The sequence below is a fragment of the Phoenix dactylifera genome, chromosome 3 (assembly GCF_051530095.1).
Source record: "Phoenix dactylifera cultivar Ajwa chromosome 3, Ajwa_hap1_PhDact_Kaust_v1.1, whole genome shotgun sequence".
Lineage (NCBI taxonomy): Eukaryota > Viridiplantae > Streptophyta > Magnoliopsida > Arecales > Arecaceae > Phoenix > Phoenix dactylifera.
In genome coordinates, this window is record NC_143192.1 from 33,400,214 (window position 1) to 33,424,670 (window position 24,457).

Below are 24,457 nucleotides of genomic sequence, written 5' to 3' on the forward strand. Positions count from 1 at the left end.
GGCTAATGGGCGACGTTCAGATAGGACATGTGTTCAGAGAGGCGAACAGGGCTGCAGACTGGGTCGCCTCTCATGCTGCCCGGCATTCCGGAGATTTTACTTGGACGTCTGATGATGATGTTCATCCTTACTTGTATGTTTTACTTTCCCGCGATTTAGCAGGTTGTACTCACGTTAGAGTTATATGAAATGAGTAGCCGTTTTACCAAAAAAAAAAAAAAAAAGGAAAAAAATGCCATAGACTAGAGATCACTCTCCCCCCAAAGAATTACTGTTCTCATTGGAAATCACCCCTAATATCCTGAATGTACAAGAAGCGATGATTACATGAGCAGAACAAAAGTTCTTTGTATATAGCTGCTTCATTGTATCAGTAATCAAAGAATATCAATTGGCTATAAGGAAAAAATTTTTTCTGGTACTCCTACCTTGGTGGTTAACAAGAATAGGAAAAAAGAACCCAAAAAAGAAAAAAACTGAAACTTTGGCAGCGTGGCTCTTTATCTCTTCTACTCCTTCGGAGCATAATCCAAGGCGGAGAAGGGGGGAAGAATATATGTACACCAAGGATGTCGCCTTTGCACCTGTGGCAGTGTTGCAAATAATCACTGTTGAAACTGCATGAACCTTTTGGACCTCCATATGGACATAGAAGTTGGAGCTTTTAGTTTTGATTGGTTAACATTGTGGTTGGACCTGCTATCATGCTTTGTCTTTCTGTTCCTGCCCTAAGGTTTTCTGTTTGTATCCATACTTATGTCTCTCTAACAATTTCCCCTTCGTTTTTCTCTTTTTATCCATTTTACGCCTGTATCTTTCCTCCCTCTCCCTGTCTAAGATTCCCTGCCATTGAACTTCACCAGTTAAAGGCCACAACCATCTATCCACTGGATGCATGCCATCATCTGCTTCTTCGGCCAAATCTTCATCCATACTCTTCAGCAATGGAAAGCTGAAGTACTTCACCCACATATCCCTATGCTCAAGAGGGTGCTGTTCTCTAAGCTTCCCATTGATTGGGTCGAGGTAAACCATCCTTCTGGAACTGTGATAAGCCCAGACATTGACCAGGACTTCAAAAATCCGACAGTAGCAGTGCCTTTTCTGAGATTACAATGAGTGGAAACAAATGGCAGACAGGTATCAATAAGTATCAATCACCTAAACTCAAATATCATCATAAAAAACATTAATCTACCTCTAATGTTGAAGATCCTAGCACACATTCAGTGGTGCTGCTATTATTCTTATTCAAGCTATCAAGGGAATCGGCAAACATTCTGTAATTCAGTAGAAAAGGTGTCAAGCAAATGTTAATATTTGAAGTACAGCATTTCAAGTCATACTATAAAAACTTACCTGGAAAACATTACAAACTCTAAGAAGGAGGGTGTCGGCATCACCCAGCTGTGGAGAACAGACCACTGGCCGCCAGTAATAGGCATTGGGGGCAGGGCTTCCATGTCATCAGGTAGCCCATACATCCTTCTGAATGCATCCTCAAATGCAGCCCTATAAGAAAATGAAATAGCATTAAGCTTTGCAATCCATGTATGTAACTTCCAGACTGACATTAAAAATGATCATAACAGGTAGTTCTTCCTAACCTCCAAAAGATACTGGATAAGGAACATTTTTCTTTAAAAAAACATTTCATGTGCGGAATCTAACTGGAGAAGACAGCATTGGCACATATTCAGGAATCAGGATTGTACATGTTTGAACTATAAATAACAATCCTTGGTTTGAATATATACCTATACTAATAAAGCAGTATTTTGTGCATTAGGTAAATGCTGTAGTGACAATATGAAAATATATAAGATCTATTTCCTAGATTAATTTTACCCCATGTATAAGGGGAGGAAAAAAACAGAGAAACAAAATTGCAGGACTTGCATGCAATTATACCAGAATTCCTCCATCACAACATTTAGAAGATTGCCTCCGAGACTGCATTCATCTTTTAAACGCCATGGATTCTTTTCCGCCAAATTTTTACCGAAGGAAACCCATTGTGACCCTCATATCCAGGTCTACCAATGCACTATTGCTTATTGATAAGGCTTGGTGTTAGGTAGAAAGCCAGTCACTAAAATCTGTTTAATACAATTCCATGGAAGGTTTGGATGCTCATGAATGTGATGAACATAGATGATCTAAATAAAAGGTCATCTTCATCAGGTAACTACACTTTAAAGATTAATCTATAATTGCCTAGGAGTTATATATGTTGCATAAAACCTAAGATTGCAGGATGTTAACTGAAGATGAACATGCCATTTATGCCAAGATGTGCAACAACTTTATAGAGAAACATACAGAAAATGGCTGAGGTTAAAAGAGGAGGGCAAAGAAATGGGCACAATTAATCCTCTTTTGCTAAGATGGCAAGGCAAAGGAGATGCAGTGTACAAGTTACATTCGAAACCCAGAAAAAGTTGATAAAGATTAGATCAGTGACACATTGCTGAAGAATCGATTTCAAGTCAGGGACAGGTAATTCACAGATAATCGCAGAAGCCTTCCATTTCCAAAAAAAGCATTCATCCTTGTTGCTTCAGATGTCAATAAGTATAGCCAGTAAAATATTAACCTAATCAGATAAAAAAGGCAATGACTGGATATGAATCAAAGCTGCAGGTAAACTTAAAAACTGTAAAACAAAACCCCATCCTTAAGTAGATGCGTGTTGATTGGAACACTATATTGAGACAATTCTTACAAAAGAGGGGGAGGGGGTAAGCAAGTAAATCAAGCAAAATGTGGTAACTAACATCCAATTACATCATTGTGCATACGTACAAAGGGAAAAATATAGATATACATTTAAAAGTTCATCTCGGACCAACACTCAGATCCATTTTAAGTCCTAAATCAAGTATGGTACATACACGGTCTGAAAAATCAATTAACAGAATAACATGCATGAAAAATAAGAAAAGGTAATAGGGCTTAAGACAGAGAAAGTGATGGGTAAATGATGACACGTAATTCCAGTCTGGAATATCATGCTCAAAATTCAGACAAATGGAAGTCGAGAAAAGATGGTAGGCTTTGTAAACAAACACCATATGAGCTCAGTAGAGTTAGCAAGTCCTCAAGGACTACATGGAAACTGATACTGTGAGTTGCCAAATTGGGGATGATTTTGATGGGAAAATTATAGACAGCAAGCAAAGTTCCGGTGCAATATAAATGCTTATAAAAACAAGCATTCGTATGCATACTTGATATATTTCAGCTATTAGTGGGATAAGTACAAAGCGGATAACATAATAGGACTAATAACTTAATTTGCCAAAGCCCTACTTTCAATGCATCATGATGAACGAATGGATTGCATACTTGATATATTTGCAGTAATATGATCAACGTAAATGTAATACCCGGCCCAAAATGAACCGGGCCGAGTCCATTTGACTGGCCCGGAAGCACACTTCAGCCCACAAAAGAAAAAAATGGATCAGCCGAAGCCCATTAGACCCAAGACCCACTTGGCCCAAGACTCATCAGGCCCAAAACCAGAAATCTAAAAAAAAGGAATTTTAAGCCCAGCACATGCAGTCCAGCACATGCTCTGCATATGCTGGAGGCGGACTTAAGGTGCACATGCACCACATGTGCTGAAGAGAAGACAAACACCCAATGGGGGTCATCTTCTCCATCAACTCTGGTAGGAGTCCGATGCCGAGAAAAGCTTTAATGCTGGATCTCGGCTCTCTTTTAGACCGCCCTAGCTTCCCATCAACCTCTCATCACAGATCTTAGGCCTCCTCACTTGAGTATTCCTTCTTCTCTCAGTCTTCAACGCCATCCACAATGTCCGTTCTTTGTGCCACCGCGAGATCTCGCCAAAACCAAGGTAACGACCTCTAATCTTCAAGTTGAATTTTGTGAAATTATTATTATCTTATTGCCTTATTTATCTAGTTAAAGTGTTCATTGTTTACTAAGCTGTCTAGCTCATTATTCGATATTTTATTGTTTTTACATATCCTAAGAACTAAGATGGCATGGGCATTTATTTCGGGAGACATTAAGTTTTTACAATTCTGGTCGATTTATTTTAGGATTTTATAAAAGTATGATGCAAGACTATTGGATATTCTTAGAATTTTGTGATGCATTAAGTTTGGATTTTAGTAATTTAAATTTTGGGCTCATTCGATTGATTATTTATTCCACTACTTGCTTTATAAAATTGTGATTGAAATGCCTGGAATGCTTATGGGGAGAGTTTCTTATAAGTATGCAGCGGTTGCCACGACCCCAGCTCGCGATTTCGGGTCGGAGGCATGACAGTAAATGTTGAACCCTAACAAGTTATCTGAACCCCAAGTCCATGCTTTCAAAGATTCATCTTCTTCACTTTAGACTTGTGCCACATCAATGGAGCAGATTGTTTGTGGTAATTCTTGAAAATGAATAAATGTGCAACTATGGCATAAAAACCAATCATGACATAATATCATTTAGTACACATCACATTTTAAGACTTTGAAAGAAGGAAACATGTCAATATATGATGTGAAAAAAGGACAAATGTAAATAAATGCTTCCAATGGAAGCACAAACTACATTTAGATATTGTCACTTGAGGAACTTCATATTGTAAACCATACAAGCTCATGGAATAATTAGTAACATCAATGACTCAATTTACATTCTCCATTGATGTGAAATAGAAGATGGTAATAGCACAAAGGACTTGGTGATCATGAAACTCCAAATTCTAGAGAATATAATTCTGGATCTATGTATCATATTAAAATGCCATCAGGCAAAGGTCTCTTCAGGTTTAAGTTTTGTTCTATTTATCATCGAATCTCTGGTCTGACTCATTCAATAATTTGGATGCTATGCTTCCTCACACGATAACACACCTAGTGAAGGTCCACCTACACTCAAGGCATTAACATACTTGTTATCATTGTATGGTTGCCAATTTGTTGAGCTGGTAAAGTCATTGGGAGATGTTATCCAATGACCTGGATTCAAATCCCACCCACCCTTGGGTGACTGGGTGGGGGACCACCTCCCTTTTATCCAAAAAAAAATAAAATCACTATCGCTTGCAACCAACTGAAAACATACTTCAAAATGAAATGACCTTCAAGAAGAACAACATACTAAGTCAATACTATTCGCAAACATATTCACAAAGACCCTTAAGATTGAACATTTTGAGTAATTCAGAACATTTTTAAGGCATAATTAAGTTTTCCGTAGTATAAGTTGCCAAATAAAATCAAAATATGCTGTCTTTGTTGGAACATTATACCTATACCCAAAAAATAAAATTTTAAGCAATTCAATGGAGGAGCACATGCCAACATGCCTCCATATTGCTAAAAAAAATCAGTTGAAACAATTTGAAAGGCAATATAAAGAACCTGGATAGCCTAATCAAAGCTTACAAGCATATAAATGGCACACCTAGAGAAGTCGAGCAATTATCTTTTTTGAAAGAAAAGACAGAAGATACCTGCAATGCCCATTATTTAAGCTGTCACACATTGACCAAAAGTCAATATCTTCCATTTCCACATCCTTCTGGTCAATATCCATCAGTGCCCAATAGTAGATGACATCTCCTTTATTTTCTGATTGTAGAGTCTTCTCTAGTACTTCTGCTGCTTTATCAGACAAGGAAACCTGTTTGACAAAAGGATGGAACATCAATCAACAAATTTCTAATCATTTAACTGGCTTTTGTTAAAGATCAAGTTAGGAGAAAACAAATGATAATAGAAAAGAGTTGCCCATTCCAAGGCCTGAAAAATTAAGGTATCAAGTGAGACAGCAGCAAGATTTCTAACAAAATTTGTACAACAAATATATAGGTATGCATATTGGTAGAATAAAATATTTTGGGCATATAAACAAGATGACAAAGTGTATAAATTTGAGGGTGTAAAGCCTTCATTCTTGTGAGAGAATGTCTCCAGATCTATAGAATTAGAGAACTTAATCTGTTATCATGCACCTTGTATAACAGCCTGAAGGTTCAGATATAGTACGAAGCTCAAAAATTGGTCATAAAGGCTACAAATACAAAAAGAAGAGAGAGGTTATGAAATGAATGAGAGAGGAGGAAATATTGGATGATGGTATGATATGTTAATCAATCTCTAATCCTTGTCGACAAAATATTTTGTTTGGACACAGTAACATGCTAACTAGCTCAATACACGATTGTGCATAGATTGATGTAGATCTTGACAACAATTTGTTTTGCTTTAACCTGTCTTACCATACTAAAATGGAATGTCAAATGTGTAAAAAAGCATGCACCTAATTCTTTTTCCCTTTAATGTGGAGAACTCATTTGTTTTTTTAATATTTCCAAAATACCAACCACAAGTAACCAACATATAGCATATGTACTATGTGGTATTCCAGCTACCTGCACATTGGAGCTGCTTTGTGGAAACTTATTTGCATACATGCTTGCTTCCTTATGTCGGATCTACAAGATAGGTCACAACTCATGAATGGGAACACATACTTTAGCTCACTACAGGCATCTAAAAAGGGATCACTTTGCATTTGCTCCATAGTTTGAAATGAGATGTTAGAGATATGGATAACCTTCCAATTTACATTTATTGCATTGTATTCATATGGATTCTTATATGTGAACTAAGTACTGTAATCCATATGTAACCACAGATATGATGTATAAATGCTGGTTATCACTGTTGCACTAATATACTCACTACAGTCTATTCTGTATACTGAGATTCATATTGAGAACACATAATTAAGCTCACTTCAAGTATCTAATAAGCACACTAATCTACATTTATTGTATCATCTTCATTTGGGATTCTTACATATAAGCAAGTATTCTAATCAATAAATAACCACCAACATGAAGTACATATATTGGTTATCACTATTGTACTAATACATTATTGCAGTACAATTTGCCCTAAGGATCAAGAATCATACTGTCTCTATTTGTTAACTAATGGAAAAATATTAACAGTTCAGATTGAGCTTCCATTGCATTTGGCACCAAACTATCAAAGTATTACAAATGTTTTAATGTAGCTTAATAACAAGAGTTCATCTATGGGATAAAAAATAAATTGATTTTTTCTTTTATTTACATATTTTGCTTCGATGATTGAATTTATAATATAGTTGACCAAATTGGTTTCAGGTTTAGTACATTTATAGCAAGCTTTTTGATTTCTAAATATTATTATTGTTGAAATATTGGTTATTGGTGATCTTCCCTTAAGAAAGCCCTAAATGTGCGCCAATCTAAATGGTGCGACCTATTAGTCCAACAGGAGTGACACAAACCATATTCATTGTGAGATTTCACCAAGGACTTGCTTAATATGCAAAGAAAAATGCTGCTAGCCTATTAGTAGACTACCTTCCAAGGTTTGCCGAACCGGCCGGTTCGGACCAACCGGTACGGTGGAGCCATGGAAACCGGTACGGGGCCGAACCCAGCCGGAGCCGGAGAAGAAGAAGATGAGAGAGAGAACAAAGAAGAGAGGGAGGGAGGAGAAACTTTCACTGCCCGCGGAGGGCCGGCGGAGGCGAAGGGGGGGTGGCGGAGCCCGCGGGGGGCGGAGGCCGAGGCCATGGCCACGTCCCCTATTTCTTTCAAAACAAGGGACATGGCCGCGGCCTCGGCCTCCGCCGCGTCCCGCCGTCCCCCCAGCCTCTGCCGCTCCCCCGACCTCTGCCACCCCCCGCGGCCCTTCGCGGGCGGCCTCTCCTTTCCTCCCTCCCTTCCTCACCGCTCGCTCTCTTGTTCTCTTCTTCTTTTCCGGCTCCGGCGGGAAGAGCTGGCCGGTTTGGTACTGATTTAAACCGATCCGAACCGGAACCGTACCGGCCTCGTAGGCGATCAGTACGCCTACCGGTACCAGTACGGTGAACCTTGCTACCTTCTATCAAAACATATTAAAAATATAAGAAAGGCATTATTGTTTGTATTTGTGTTATGGAGTTGCAGTATATTGGAAATAAAGTTCTTGATAACCTTGATTCGGGTTGGAAACTTCTCATATTTGGCGACAAGATCACTATCATGACTTTTCACATAAAAGGTTTACGTGGTTCACTACAATGTCTAATTTCCTAAAACAACAGTAAATAACAAATGAGGCAAATACATTGAAAAAATAATCTAATTTTCCTACTGTTTTGCATGGCACCATGCGGCCTGAGAGCACCAATGTCAAAAGACCAAAATAACATCTCTACCTCTACCATGCCTTGATAATCCACATCTCCTAAACCCTTGCATCAGCCATCTATAAGCACACACTTTATTAATAAACATAGCATGGTTCCATTTTGCTCTATTTGAGGTAAAGAATCATGAGATCTGCACCAATGAAAGTGGAAGTGCATTTACTTAGTTACATAGCTAACAAAAGATTATAATAATATATGATCACAGCCATCCATGCTTCCACCACATGTACCAGACGGGCCAACCACTTGCTTGAAAACTATGAATCAATTGTGTCCACTCAATAAATAATGAGCTTCACATGTGTTAAATTCCATAAAACTTGCATAAGAAATCAATGCGATTACTTCTTTGTACTAAAGAGAATCTTTTGTACATGTATCTAATTGGTGCCAGGATGACTTCTTTGCAATATAAAAATGTACTATTACTATTTTATCTTTCAAATAAAACACCAGTCCTACCAAAGTATATACAGATTTTTATTTTTTTTAAAAGAAAAGGAGAAACATCTAAGCATCAGCTGTATTACATATTTGAGCATAATAAATCACTAAATTACTGTTTGAGTGGATTAAGTTTAATTTCTGGATGCACTTCAAATTCAAACCCCACAAAAGAAAGAAAAAAAGAAAAAGAGTAAAAAGGAAAAGTTCATACATTCTAAGACAAATAAATTTCAATTAGAAAATTAGAGAACATTTTGTTATGTTACATAAATTTAAACATGATTTCAGTTATGACCCTGGTCTGCCTGTATAGTGGATAAAGAACAAAATCAAAGCAAATAAAGAAGATTTCAGACAAATGATTGCCAATAATAAACTTATGCCATCAAATTCTGATGCAATAAATTACTGACACTTACTCCAATATTATAAATCTAGACAGTATTTGAACAAAAGAATTAACTGCATTTCAAACTACATTACAGTACATACCTTCTTTCCAGCAGCCCGCCATGACTGGAAACCAATCCAGGGTAATTTGTGAACATTATCCACCCTATTTGCGACCGCAAACATGGCACCAAGCTCACAAAGAATATCTCTGTAGTATGTCTCATTTAAGATAGGAAGACGACTAACTGCATCCAGGTCATCTGCTCTTGATCTTTGGGCACTGCTTAACTGAAGCAAGCAGATCAGGCCATAAATATCAAAAGGGACACACGGTTGAATAACTTAGTAACCTAATAGTGCAATAGTTCCCACTAAAAATAATAAAAAAGAAAAAAATCTACTGACTAAATAAACAGATATATTAAATATAGTTGGACTAAACACTAAATATTAAATGTTTGGTAAAAGATATAATAATTCAATATTAATGATGGACCACCTAATTTAAAGATCCAAAATACTGAACATGAACAACACTGCAAAGCCTTAAACGAAAAATCATGTGTTTTTGGTAGTCCTTCATACAAGCACCAAATGGGTAGAAAGATGAAAGGGTTTAGTAGCACATTACTATGTTTTGCTATGACCTAATCATCAAAACCCATTGAATTCAAATCTACCCATGTTTTAAAATATCTCGATTCTCGATCATGATCAATAAAATGTATCTTCAGTTTATGTGTCTTATCGTACATTTGGGCACTCCAGTGCAATTGATACCAGCCATCTTTCTGGTCACTACACATGCAGGTTAAAGATCTCCAAAATATAATGATTTATGATTTTTGGCCATTTATAGAGGTGTAGATCAAACCCAACAGCGTGAATTTTCAATTTGAATTCCCATTATTTATTTTTGGAATAGTTAAATATTTTTACAAAAATTTAACTTCTATTGAGTAGTCTAACTCCATTAAATATACAAAATGGAAATAACTTTTGTGTTACATATATATGGAAAGAAGCTTCACAAAAAACATCAAGACAATTTAACACTAGATCTGCGAAACTCTACTTTTTAAGCATTAGATTAAAGATCAATGCTATCATGCTAAAACTAATCCGATTTATCAACATCAAGGTAATTTAAGATTAGATCTATGAAAATCCACATTTTTGAGTAGTAGAACAATGATTGAAGCCATCATGATAAATCTGATCTGATTTATCTTTCCCAAATGGGAAAAAAACATAAGCAGATGTAATATCTTTTGCAAATTTCATATCTTCAGTTTTTTTTTTTTTTTTGTCTTTCCAAGGCATATCTATTTATCAATTCTAGAGGCCTTTCCTAGTAAATGGAGAAGATCTAAGAAGCAACTTGGCGAGGGTACAACGGATGGAGAATCTGCCTCAACCTTCCTTGAGTATGCAACTGCGAAGAAAAATTCCAAATTGACTTTAAAAAAAGTCCATATTGAACAAATCAAACTCAACACAATTAGGTAGTTTCACAGTCTGCCAAACTGACTAGAACCAATAGGTTTGGGCTGTACCAACTCGAGCTAGCAAGAACCATGTTGGTATGTCCGCTCAGGTTGGAGCAACTCGGGATGGTTCGGTCACCCATTCACTAATAAGAGAGGAGGCCACAAGATGACCTTCTCCTCTCTTTTCTTCCAAATGAGAGCTTTCAGTAATAGATTTTGAGGAAAAAACAGGGAAGCAGGACAATTTGTTGTTTTGAGCCCAAATCCAAGGTACAATCCCCTCTCTCCTCCTCATTTTTCTTTTTCTTAACTTCATTTTTATGCCTAAAATAAGCAAAAATAAAATCCAGGAAAATCATCTCAAAATTTTGCAATTTGGCATGATTTCATGATATGCTATAGATTTAAGGGTGATTTATGTATTGAAGAAGAAATCATGATTTTTCAGTGATCATGTAACTGTTTAGATTAAAAATATAATTTAGATCTAATAATAATAATAAAATACACATGTTCAAAAAATTTATAAAAAATGATGGCATGTTTGGGGGTATGCATGCTACTTGTTTTAATAGAAATTTGTTCGAATTTGGGCATAGTTATGGCTAAACCAAATCTAAGCCCAAATTCAAATAATTTTCAAAATTAGGTGGTAATTAAGACATACCCATGTGTTAAAAAAATATATGTAGTATTGCTAGCAGCAAGGTGCACTGCTCTTTCCTCACATCTACCTAACCAACAACAACTACCCTTAACTAAGTTAAGAAAGGGATGCGTTTCCCCTGTCGGGCCCACTCGAACTAGTACCGGTCAGCGTACCGATGGAGACCCGGAACAGTTCGATACCGGTTCGGGCATACCGAATCGGTACCAAACCGATCTATAGGTTTTCTGCACATGGGCGTGCGTCTGCGCAGCTCCCAACACGCCCGCGCGGTTCTGGGCGCCCGAGCGCAGTTCCCCGCGAGACGTCGCGTGCGCAGGCACGTTTTTCCACATCCCTGCGAGCTGCCGCTCGCTTGCGAGTACCGGTGCAAACCGGTCCGATTCGCACCAATACACCTTTGTATTGCTCGGTTCCGGCCCCAAAGGGCCGAAACCATTTTCCACCATTGTACCGGATCGGTCCGGGACCAAACCGGTCCGGTACGGGCCGATTCAGCATACCATGGCTGATAGGATTCTATATTGATTTGAATTAAACTAATTTTAGATATTTTATAATTAAATATTAATATAGAAATAATATAGAAGCATTCCATTAAGTAATTCAACAATTTTTGCAATACAATGTAAATGTCTAATTTTAAAGTATTTAGTTGCTTAAAGAATTATTAAATCTACTAAAGTTCATGAAAAATATATTAATGAGTATTAGTAATTAGCACATATTTTTTTGGGACAACATACATATCTCTACATAATTTATAAATTATCAGATGTATTAAATGAAATAAAATTATAAAAATCATTAATCAATCTAAAAATATAAATTTTTAATAGATCCACTTTATTTGATTCATAATAATGAATGAGGTGGTTTATGACAAGTGTTCATCAAACTTGCACAAACAAATTCAAGACAGTGATACAAATCTAGGTTGTAAGAATGGTATAGTGATTTTGGGATGGCACCATTAAAGGTGAAAGTGGTGCAATGCATAGTGGAGGGACATGGGTGACAAGATTAAAGCAGCATCCGGTCGGTGGTTATCCCCATGTGGCTGCAAGTAAGAGAAGTCAACAAAAAGTCCGAAAATTAATAAAGAAGCATATTCTTGACTCTAGATATAGCAAGGAAAACAGTTCGGAGAAATAAGGAAAAATTGATTGTCGGGTTGTTGAGACACCATACAATTTTAGAATTCCAAGGGACCGTAGGCATAAATCCACATGATATGGAGGAGGCTCAAGTTTTGCTTGTCATTCGAGACATCCTGAATAATCATTGGTAAAGGGAGGAGGTTGTCAGCCACATGCATAATTTGGGTCCTTACAGTATGAGGTGGGTTCTAGATCCAAATCTGCTAGGCCAGATCTAAGCTAAATGAGGAGGCAGTTTGTGAGAAAGGTTGTGGGCGAAGGTAGCAACTAAATAATCTATATTTGGGGTTTTTACTAGCAAGAAGAGAAAGGAGCCCAAAGATATATCAGTAGGGACCACCATTCATGATTTAGATCCATATGCCTCCTCCAGTAAAGACTCAAAGCAGCAAAGAATTAATTCTATACTCCTCAATGATAGAAAAAAGGATATGTGGAGAGCTATTACTTCATGATTCCACTACAACCACATCCTTGTAAATATTGTAGATAACAGCTACTACCCTTCTACTATCAACTCATCTAGAAACTGATCAGGATGTTGATCCTCCTCGGTCCAAGGATATCCATAGTGCATTGCTTGATGAAAATGACGAGCCAAAAAGAAGGATAGCCTTGTACAAGAGCAAGTAGGAGATTTATGATGTGATATTGATGTGTGATGGTTGGACAGGACCCATGAGATGAAGAATACCATTTTTTTGATATCTTATGATACAAAGGCATTCTTTCATAAATCAATTGATCCTTTTGACAAGGTGCATGATGTCCCACGCATCCCGAGCTTGGTGGAGTAGGTAATTGCCCAGATAAGAGAGAAGCATGTCTTGCAAGTGGTTACTGATAATGTACGATGGTATAGTACAAGGCTGTCAGATATATTCTGATGATCATGATTCATGGATCTTCTGGACCACATGTGCTGCCTATTGCATAGACTTGATGTTAATGGAGACAGGCAGGATTCACAAGACGAAGCAGGTGATGGAGACAGCCCGAGCTATCACTACTACACATGAGTGTTCACTTTGATAAGGAAGCAAATGGGGGGGTTGGGGGGGGGGGGGGGGGGGTGATATATTGAGTCCGGCAGTCACCTGCTTCTCCATGCACAAATTGCACTCTCTAGCCTTATTTGAAAGAAGACAAGCTTGCTTCACATATTCATAAGTGTTAGAGTGGAAAAAAGGTAGACATGCCTATGCTGGCATGGAAGGGAGTCATGTGGAGGGATCTGTGACAAGCCAGCAGTTTTAAGTGAGCTGAGAGAGTAGTTATGACAATCGCAACCCTATGTCAAGTGCATAGGATTGTGAATAGCAACAACAGGTAACCCCAGTTGGGCTTCTTGCATAAAAATATATGACTGCCAAGTGCAAGATCAAGCAGGTAGATCCTAAATATCTTAACTAGTATATTCACATCATTGAGAGATAGGATTACCTGATAGATAGAGAGCTGCACCTAGTAGGTAATCCGAATACAAGCCACAATGCTTGTTTATTTGTATAAAATATAATGATACAATCCTTTGTTTGCTAACGAAATCAGTTATATGTCCTGACAGCCTATTACCTCAACCCAAAGTACGAACATAGCATCCAATGAATGGACATAGACGACGAATTATTGATTGCCCTGCGCAATGTCATTTAGAAGATGGAGCCTGATAAGCTCATTGATGCCAAATGTCTAAAGGAGGTAGGCTAATTTAACAGGTGGGAAAATAACTTTGTCAATTCAAGCAGATATATGATGTTATATGTCATGTGTCTTTTAGTCTAAAGTTTTTACAAAGGGCCTTAATCTTAGTGAGAAGGCAATTGTGCGTAAAGACGTTATGATCCAAGTATCTTTGGACACCAACTTTAATTGGTTCAAGTTTTATAATAAGTCATTACTAATATCCAATTTACTGGATTGCATTTGCATTTGAATTGTGGTTACATTTAGGGATTTCATATAAAAATCTCAAGACATTAGCAATATGAATCCTGTCAGGTGATCTCCTCCAGTAGCTGTGAGCGCAACTGGCCAACCTTTTCCTTAATATATAGCAAATACAGGAACTGTGTAACATAGAAGAGATTGCATGACTTGGTATACATGCACTACAGTCTACAGCTTAGATTGAAGTGCATCATCCATTAGGAGTTGAAGTGTGATGACACACTTCATAATGACTTTGCATATAATGACGAGGATCCATAATTGGTTGACTTGAAGGCTAGCAACAGCATCAAGAGTTTGATGAGTCTGAATCATTCCTTCAACTTGCTAGTGTCATAGCAAAGGAGGCTTGGATAAGTTCAAAGAGGCAAAGCCACACATGCCACACAACTAGCTGATGCCCAGCAGTAGGAGCATCCATGGAGGTCAGGTGGAGCCAATCAAGATCGCAAGGTTCTATGCCTAATATATCCATCTAGAGATATGACAAAGAGATGCTAAGGACAGGCCATCATGGCTCATTGTCCAGTAAGGTAGGAACAAGTTCCAAAACATTGAAAAGGGAATGGAAAGAAAGCTGCAGATCCACCATAGAGGGTTGGCGAGGAGACTGTTTACTTGGATTTTGAGACCACTGCATCCTTGGATGACCAGTTGCCCAGATCATCTTGTGATGATACTAAAAATTGTCAAGGAGGTAAAGATGAACATGGGGGTGTATACGACAGCCATCTAATTTGACTCGATTCACTAATGAGTCACATTGTCCTTATGCCATGCAAGATACAATCCACGACACACGTTGTGAGGCCTGCAAGGATGCCATATTATATAGGAGATGGGCCTTTTGAGGTGATTCAGGGCAAGATGCTGCTGCAGCTCATGACAGCACACAAAGTAGGGTCCTTGCATGTACCTAGATCTTTATCATACACTGGATCCTATTCTGCACAACCAGAGTATGACCCATAAACATATCTATTGACTAAGCCATCATATTGGAGTAGCTACTATCCTCCACAGCCTCAACCAGATTATAGGTTGGATCTTGCTGCCGAGATCTTCTACCCTCGGAAGGGAGTGGGATAGCGAACACAACATCAGAGAGAGGACCAGTAACAAGGTGTCAAACATGGAGGCTCAAATTATTGAATGCAGGATTGGGCATGGTACATGGGCTGGAGTCATGTTTAAAGCCCCGAGTATGGACAAGATCCCAATGTCTATGAACAACATAGACACCACGAGAAGTTAGAGACAGGTATGTATTTTGTAATTCAAATCAATTTGGCATATATATTTCAAGCTCAAAAATATGCATTGTATGTGTTGGATTATTGATAAATCTATGTTTAATTATTATAAATACATCCATTAAGTAATCATATAGTCCCTTGAGATCAATATGGAATAAAATAATATTTAAAAATACTTAAAATCATAATTTAAAGATCTATAAATATTAAAATAATCTAAAAAAACCAAAAAATCGAAAAACAAAAGGGCAAAAAACAGCGAACTAGTATGGTATACGTCTGCGTAATGTGTCGGCATGGTTCAACTCGATACAATACTGCATTGGTACCTGCAATCACCAGTATCGAGATTGCATACCTTGGGTAATTTAGTAATTACTTGAGAATGCATAACAAAGCCTTAAGGTACATGTTATTTAATTCTTTCGTTATATGGTCCCCACATATCACACTTCTAATAAAGTCCTATAACAATCACTAATGTGATTTAGGTCCAGGAGAGGGCAATACCTATAAAAAAGTGTCAAACGTGTTAAAATTAATAAATCAAAAAAATTTAATTCCTACGTCCCCAAATAGTAGAAGACTAAGTATCAAAACAAAAAATAGGAAAAAAACTGCTTGCAATATGCATATCAATTAAATGTCTACAATAAGCATACCGACATGTGCAAGCACATAAATGGTTACAAAGGTCAATACAGGGGCAGAATGACACTACATGAGCTAAGAGGGGGAAGCAACAAGCTATAAAAAAAGAAAGCAACAATAATGGCAGAGTACAAGAAAAGGAGACTCAACTCTCAAGTTAGGAATTATTACATCAACTAGATGACAACATCAAACAGACAGAAGATACAAAATTCTACATCCGGGCATGAAAGAATAATGAAAGGTCAATATAGGGGCAGAATGACACTACATGAGCTAAAAGGGGGAAGCAACAAGCTATAAAAAAGAAACAACAATAATGGCAGAGTACAAGAAAAGGAATCTCAACTCTAAAGTCAGGATTTATTACATCAACTAGATGACAACATCAAACGGATAAAAGATAGAAAATTCGACAATAGGGCATGAAAGAATCATTAGATTAACGATAAAAGTTTAAAACAAAAAATGGTGGTCAGAAGTAGCAGAAAAATTGGTTTCTGACTATTATACTAACTTATAGCAAGAAATCAAAGAATTGCTATATGAATAAGTGGAATAACTGATAGATGGGAAGTTATTTAAGCTAACAAAGCTTACAAGAGTTATTCCACGGTATATAGAACCGCGATGCAAAAACGGCCATGCCCCCTCTCCGTTGTAGATCTCATAAATACACAATGGCCGCCCAGTCCGTTCTAGTTCACCTTCATCACGTTCATTTGCTTCAAATTTCAGCTTTTCAGCTTTCCGAGCATTGCGGTATACATCCTCCCATGATCCCAAAGTTCTCTCCATCCTTTCCTCAAGCTATAGATTAACAAAAAAAAAATCATTTCAGCAATGATGATTCAACAAAATATCAAACATAGAAATGCCGATAACCAGCTTACCTCCTGTATCTCTCGTCTCTCTATGTCATCAGATATTTCCATTTCACTTACAATATCCCAATCTAACTGAGTTGGGAAGTCCTCAGTGTGAGCCTCATTTTCAACTCTAGATCTGTTATCCATATGATTTTTAGCATATTGTTCCTCAAGCAAATATACAATGCTGGATCTTTCTCTTGGAAGATAACCTTCAGTTTGCACATGATAATTGCTTTCTTCCTCATCCCCCATAAAAAGGTCCCATAACCAAGAGGTTTGCCGGGTTGGAGAAAAGGAATGTGGGAGCATTACATCTGATGGAAACTGGAGTACATTTTCAAGAAGCTTTGCATAACCAGCAATGCAATCTGATGCTTGCATGTTCATAGAAAGTTCTCTGGCATTATATGCAGCATGATAAGCTAAAGAAGACAACTTCTTATCTTTTATTAAATGTGAAAAAGCTGTAGCCAATGATTCTGGATCACTAGGATGAAAAATAAAGCCATGGGTCTGATCAACAACCTGCAGTACATATAGTGTCTTAATAAGGAAAAGTGATCAAGAATGCTTAGAAAAAATGAAACCAGTAGCTGATTCAGAATTAAGCTCACATATTTCTTTATTGTAGTCAGATCAGGGGCAACAATGGGAATTCCAAATGACATGGCTCGCAACAGCAGTGGAGGAAAGCTCTGTTCCTCTTCAAAAGACCCATAAAGTACAGAGTCAGCCATCCATAGCAAGTTGTTCACATCATGATCCATACCATATTGCCTCACAGAACCTTCTGGAAATCCCAAATGAGTAGCAATTTCCTGTCCCAACAATAACAAAGATCAGTCCACTAATACATAGTATAACTCCACAAGAAAAGACCTTAAGGCCAATATTCTCAAGTCCGACAACAGTCAACGTTTTGACGTTAGAACATATCCAATCTGAAATGTACATGCGAGATCAAACTGTGAAGAATGCAACCCAAAAAAAAAAAACATATATCATCAAGAATTAACTGCTCAAAAAATCCGTGAGTCATGTATTAATACTTATACTGAGATAATCCAACAGGAATCCTGATAATCCAAGCAGCATGATAAGAGAGTCTGTAATATGACTATATAAGTATCTCATGGTTTGACAGTTAGAGTGAAGAAAGACAGAAACTATTAAACCAAAGCAAAGTGTTTTGGTGTCAAGGTTCCCCAGAACAATGACAGTAAAGAAAAGATGTAAATTATTTATAGTATAATTAGCCCAATGGACCTATTTGAACCCAAAATAAAAACATGAACCAGATCGGCTGCCAAAATGTGGAAATGTGACCTGCTTGAGAAACAGTACAGTGACACAAGTATAAGGAATCCTGCTATGCATGTGATGGGGCAAACTATCACAGAGGAGCAAAAGGATCAACCAACTTTAATATACGCTATGTTAAGTTATCCAGTAGCCTATTTCATTGCATATACATCAGAGAATATACATGTAATAGTGCTGTCAAATAATGTATATGATAGTTTGTATGGGATCAATATGGAACCCTAATTTGAGACCATGCTCACAATCTTCAAGTGTATATGTTGGCCCCATGACCTTATGAAAATATTCTTAGCTTCAAAAGTTTAAAGGTATGAAAGCCACTGCTTGCCTGCTACCAATTTGAAGCTCTGAAGACAAAATATGGAAATATTTGACAATAACACTCACCAATCGGTCAATGAATTCCAATGACCTAGGCATCTCAGGACACCAAAAGTTGCCAACTCAAAGCACTTTATCAATGCTTTGGTGCACATCTCTTGTAGGGCTGGCAATGGTAACTGGATTCAAATTTGGTTATTGCAAAACCACCGACCACTAGTTTTGCATTTCACATTCTACTATGCTGTGGCACACTGATATGTCATGCCTATTGAGAAGGCCCATTTAAAAGAAGTAGAATAAGTGTCCTCATACCTTTAAGCTTGTTATAGAGCAACATCAACAGGTGTTCCCTCAGCTGCGATTGCACTGAAGCAATTCGCCTAAGAACCTTATAATATACACAGGTTGCTAGGTCCCAATTCTATATGACTGTATGGCACATAACATACTAGTATGGACTAGCACGGTTGATTCCTAAATTCTTGATTAATATATAAAAGCTTGCACAACCATTTCAAATATACGCCATCCCTTCTAGCTTGTAGAATACACTTGATACGGAGCTAGTTCTCTTTCTGTTTACCCTTTTGATGTTAGGCATATGCTTCTGACTACAAAGGGGGTTACATTCTATCACGAACACTTGTCTTTCTTTCATTTTTTTTTTTGAAATTATTGGAGCTCTCTTCTATGTTTTCTGGGATGAGAATATATGGCATCCTTTGCTTCAATCTTATATTATCTTTCCTCCTATCATGTTCATTTTAAAACAGCGTGTTTAAGGGTTGTTTGCCTCAAGTTATCATCTTCTTCCTAGACCTGCACATACTAACTGTTCACCGCTACTAATATCTCGATCTCGATGGTCTTCTCCACATCTCTCATATTCCCAAATTTGCTTCAATCTACTATACGTAATGCATCACAAATCATACCAAAAACTATCATGCTGTCCAGCCCATGGTTCGCCATCTCTACCAGTGCTACACTAGCACAGTGTCGGTACGGCACGGTACGAAATTTTTTTGAAATACTGAATGTCGGTACACCGCCCATACCGGGTACCAATATCGAACCGGTATGGTACGCTCCGTACCGCCTGATTCGGGCCAGTACGGTACGCTCCATACCGTCTGGTTCAGATCAGTACGGTACGCTCCGTACCGCCTAGTTCGGGCCAGTACGGCATATGTTGGTCCAGCCTTTCAGATTGGCATTTTGGGTTCTACTTCTTTTCTTAGCTTATCCTTAAATCCATCAGAGAGTTCACCACTTTTGATTGTCAAAGTTGTTTCACGGGCTTAGTACGCTTTTAACACTATATATAATATGATCATGACAAACCGTTTTCTCCACTCCTTTATGATTTATATTTCATAATGCTGAAGGCTAGTTATTTCCTCTAACCAAGCATTTCTATCAACATGCTCTCTCTCTCTGAACCTTGCCCAACTATTGCTTGTCATAATATGACTTGACTATTTCTATTATGTGACCTCAATATGGTACATGCTCATAGTGCATAATTCATACACCACATTCATCTGCAAAGCAAAAAAGTTTATTGGCTCCAAAAATCTAACCATTAACTTTCAAGTAAATTATTAAACCATATATTTGACACAATTTAGCAATAACCAGTAGTTATATATACATATAACAATCATGTTTTTTAAAGTAGGATATCTTACTAATCTATGATGAGCATCTTAAACTAGCACTCAAGGTTTTAAAGTAGGAAATCTTAATCATTGTGACCGTGATCCAATACCCAGACAAACATCCCAATTATCTTGGTCAAGAATATCAAGGTCTGCTGTACCGACCATACCGACGTACCGGTGGACACCGGTACCGGTACGGTACCGGTACCATACCGAACTGAACCGGTACTGTACCGGTTCGGCTAGTTCAGGCCAAAAGCCAAAAAAAATTGAGGTCGGTACAAGCCGTTCGGTACCGGCCGGTACCGACCGATAAGGATTGCGAATAGTCGGAACCGAAAAATATAGTTGTACCGTACCGGCGCGTACCGACCCGTACCGATCGGTACGGCAGACCATGGTCAAGATGATGGTTAATCTTGATCCAATACCAGGATGGTAGGATGAATCTGATATGCACAATTATCAAAATCTTGACCAATGAAATTAATATTTGGAAAAAAAACATCTTTCGTCCATTCAATTGTACCTTGTTGGGCAAGCTCAACTGCAAGCCCCCCAGCTGCATCTTCACATTCTCTATGCCAATACTGCAAGTTCACAAACACGCTTCCATTACTCATTCTCCTATCTCTGATTTTAGGTTCCTATACCTAAGATACATTGTCTCAGTACTGATCCTTATACCGGTGCCACACTATCATTGTGTCGGTACGGTACGATATGGAGCCAATTCAGCATATCAAGTGTTGACATTATCCCAGTACCATGTACCGGTATCGAACTAGTACGATACAGTATGCATGCATTGCTCGGTTCAATACGGTACAACTAATCTTGCCTCTACCTATATCTCTCTTTCTCTCAACTTTCATGGCTAATATGATGTAATATCCGGCCCAGAATGAACTTGGCTTGGTCCACTTGACTAGCTCGGTATTTAATTTGGATCGCAGCCTGGGCTTTAGCCCATGCCCAAGGTAGGCCAAACCGGACAAGTTCGGCCCATACCAAGCCGACCCAGTAGAAAACCGGTTCAGCTCGCCTATTGGATTCGATTTCGGCCTTCCGACCAGCCAAAACCGGTCGGAAAAGGCCCAAACCGGCCGGAACCGTTCGAAACCAGCCGGCTACAATCGAACTCGATGCAAACCGTCCGGTTCGCACTGAGTCAACCTAGTTCAGAATTGGTCCCCCTCCTCGGCCTTCCCAACACCTCATTCTCTTCTTCATTTAGGCGTTTTAAGCCTAAACGGCTCCCCTTCCTCCCAATTTGCGAAATCACACCGATTCAGCGCGATTGAAAAAAGATCTAAGCCTAAATAAGATGTCTTTTCTCTTCCCTATCTCATTCTCTCTAATTTTTAGGGGTGTTTAAAAAATAGCTCAAAATTTACAAAATAAGATAAGATCATGCCAAAATTTTCAGTTTGGACTTGATTTTATTATATGTGGTAAATCTATGGATGATCTACATGATATAAAAATTTTCAATTTTTGGATTATATATAATTATTAAAAATTTAAAATATATTTTTAAAATATATATATAATTTAAAAATAATTGTAAAATCGGAAGCGTATTTAAGGGCATGCAAGCTACTCTCTAGCAAAATTTGGTGTCCATTTATTCAAATTTTGATGCGATCATGCGCACAGTGGCCTAGGCCTAAATTTAAAAAAAATAAGAAATAAGTATCTTTTGATACCTGCCCACGGACCTAGAAAAATATATATAGCATCCATTGTAGCTACAACAGACCAGTTTCGTAGCCAGCGAGGCTAGGGTCAATGCAGGGCAATGAAAAAAAGCAATATTTCATGCATCCTTCTAGTTGATCAGCCATAGCCATAGAAAAATCGGTCACCACATAATTTCTGATCCGAGACATCTTCTCAGAGTTATGATCGAGATGCTTAGATAAGGCCACTATACTATCCGATCGACTCGATCACGATGGCGATACACATTCTTCCAACATAACCAGGCAGAGAGGAGCACAAATAATAAACTGGCAGAGAGTAGCACGAAGGATAAGCAAACAGAAAGTGGCATGAAAGATAAGAAGACAGCATCCCAGCACACCAAAAAATAAATAAAAGACATCTGCAGCCCCAATAAAGTGTCGAGGAGGAGCCAGTTCACTCAAATTCAGAGACCAAGAGCAGTAGTTCTAGTGGTCATGGATTTGCTGACCGGAAAGAGAATAGAGAATATAAGACCACCACTTATAAAACAATCGCAGGGTGGTCTTCGATTCACCGGTGAGTCCCAGTTTACGCATGTTACACAGGATAGCGACCATGGTGCACGATTTGGTAGATCCTGCCAGGATCCGATTGCATATAGAAGATAGGCTCCTTGAGGTCATTCAGGAGGATACGACGCAACTGCAGACGATCTCACACGTGGAATAGAATCCATAGACGTATCAGGTTCAGATTTCTAGTCGTATACTAAATTCTATTATCTGCAGCCACAAGCAGCCTATGATCCATACAGATACAAATATGGTGCGTCTGAGGCATCTTCCGATGGCTACTATCCTACGCAACCTGAAGCATCTTACGGATCGAATTTTGCTGTCAACTTATTCGGATGGGCCCATTCACAGCTGTTTTATCAACCAAAAGACACCTCTCATAGCCAGAGCTTCAACGAGAGATCTGAGAGTGCTTATAACCTAAAATGTATTCCTTATGAAATAAACATACAAGACTACAGCGCCGCTTGGTTAAAGGGGTGGGCTGTTGTGCCTCCTGACTAAAATAATGATCCAGATATCTACGAGAGGCATCGCCACTCAACGAAATTTTAGATATGAATATGTATGTGTTATTTTAAATATATGTAATTGATTGTGTTAATTTATATTTTTCACCTCGCTACTTGATTTGAGAATATTTCATGTTGCTTCTTCTAGCATGCAACATCATACAAAATCATCTTATGTTTTGCATCATTTTAAAACAATAAAATGCATCATTTAGTTTAAATTGAAATCATAGAAACATAAAAAAAATCAAGAAAACATCAAACTGGACTTATAATAATTGAAAAAGTTCAAAAAGACTGATTAATAATTAAATCAACTTGGAAAACTCCCAAAAAAATTTGGTGTACCGGTACGGAACCGACAAGCCCAAGCGTACCGTGTCGGAACGGTATCGAACAGGTACTGTATCGATCCGCTCGTCGATTGATATGGATCACGATACCAGTTCAGCAGATCTTGCCATAGCCTAGCCTGAAACAAGGGCTCGTGTGGCCTGAATCAAGACAAAAACCCTTATTTCAGCCTAAGCAGGTGGACTCCACAATCTCCAACCGAAGTTGGAAAAGCTAGCCTTCGCCGATTATATAAGATCTCCATTATCCCTCGAGAGGCCACAATGCAACCTCTTTGAGTTCCACCGCCGACAGCCATCAAGATTATTGATGATCCCACACCTTGTCGAAAAGCCGAAACTGATCGGGATCCTATAGTGAGATCATCAGATTTGGATTGGTAAGGCATCCCCTATTTTAGCACCATTTTTTGTCGATTTCTTTTCTTTTTTCGGCCATCGTCTCCTCCATTTTCCCTTGGCCGACCATGGCCATATGCCGAAGCCCAACCACCGACATGCAAGCTAGTGTTCAGAATCGAGCCAATCAAACCCTTATTTCTAGCTATGTCTTGGTTTGTTTTTAGACCTATCCCTCACCAACCACCATTGTTGCCAGTCATCCGCCACCACCCACAGTTGCCGCAAACTGCGACCCTCCGGCCACGGCCACCCTCGAGCCGCTGGTCCTTCTCCCCCTTTCCCCTATTTTGAGGAGGCCATGAAGCTCCTCTTTTCATTCAAAAAGAAAATGAAAAGAAAATAGAGAGAAAAGTCCCCTATCTGTTTGGCGACTATAGATCCTATGCCAGCTTCGACTGAGTCATCGACCCTTAATGACCATGAGCTCGACTGCTAGTGAATGGCTAAAGCATGATCTGGCGCCTAACCTTCATGATTCCCTATTTTGGAGAATTTTTTCA

At 38.3% G+C, this 24,457-nt stretch overlaps 1 protein-coding gene across 1 annotated transcript in view; it reads right to left on the bottom strand.

The window, feature by feature from the left end:
* Positions 1 to 243: 243 nt before the first annotated feature.
* Positions 244 to 24,457, bottom strand: part of LOC103716998 (UDP-Glycosyltransferase superfamily protein) — a 46,651-nt gene continuing 22,437 nt past the window's right edge. The window contains exons 7-14 of the mRNA XM_008805221.6: positions 17,730 to 17,933; positions 17,137 to 17,640; positions 16,844 to 17,053; positions 9,169 to 9,357; positions 5,489 to 5,658; positions 1,360 to 1,512; positions 1,199 to 1,280; positions 244 to 1,104 (exon numbers count right to left, since the gene is read on the bottom strand). Of these exons, the coding sequence (XP_008803443.3) occupies positions 703 to 1,104; positions 1,199 to 1,280; positions 1,360 to 1,512; positions 5,489 to 5,658; positions 9,169 to 9,357; positions 16,844 to 17,053; positions 17,137 to 17,640; positions 17,730 to 17,933 (1,914 nt within the window). The 3' untranslated portion in view covers positions 244 to 702. The remainder of the gene's footprint in view (positions 1,105 to 1,198; positions 1,281 to 1,359; positions 1,513 to 5,488; positions 5,659 to 9,168; positions 9,358 to 16,843; positions 17,054 to 17,136; positions 17,641 to 17,729; positions 17,934 to 24,457) is intronic.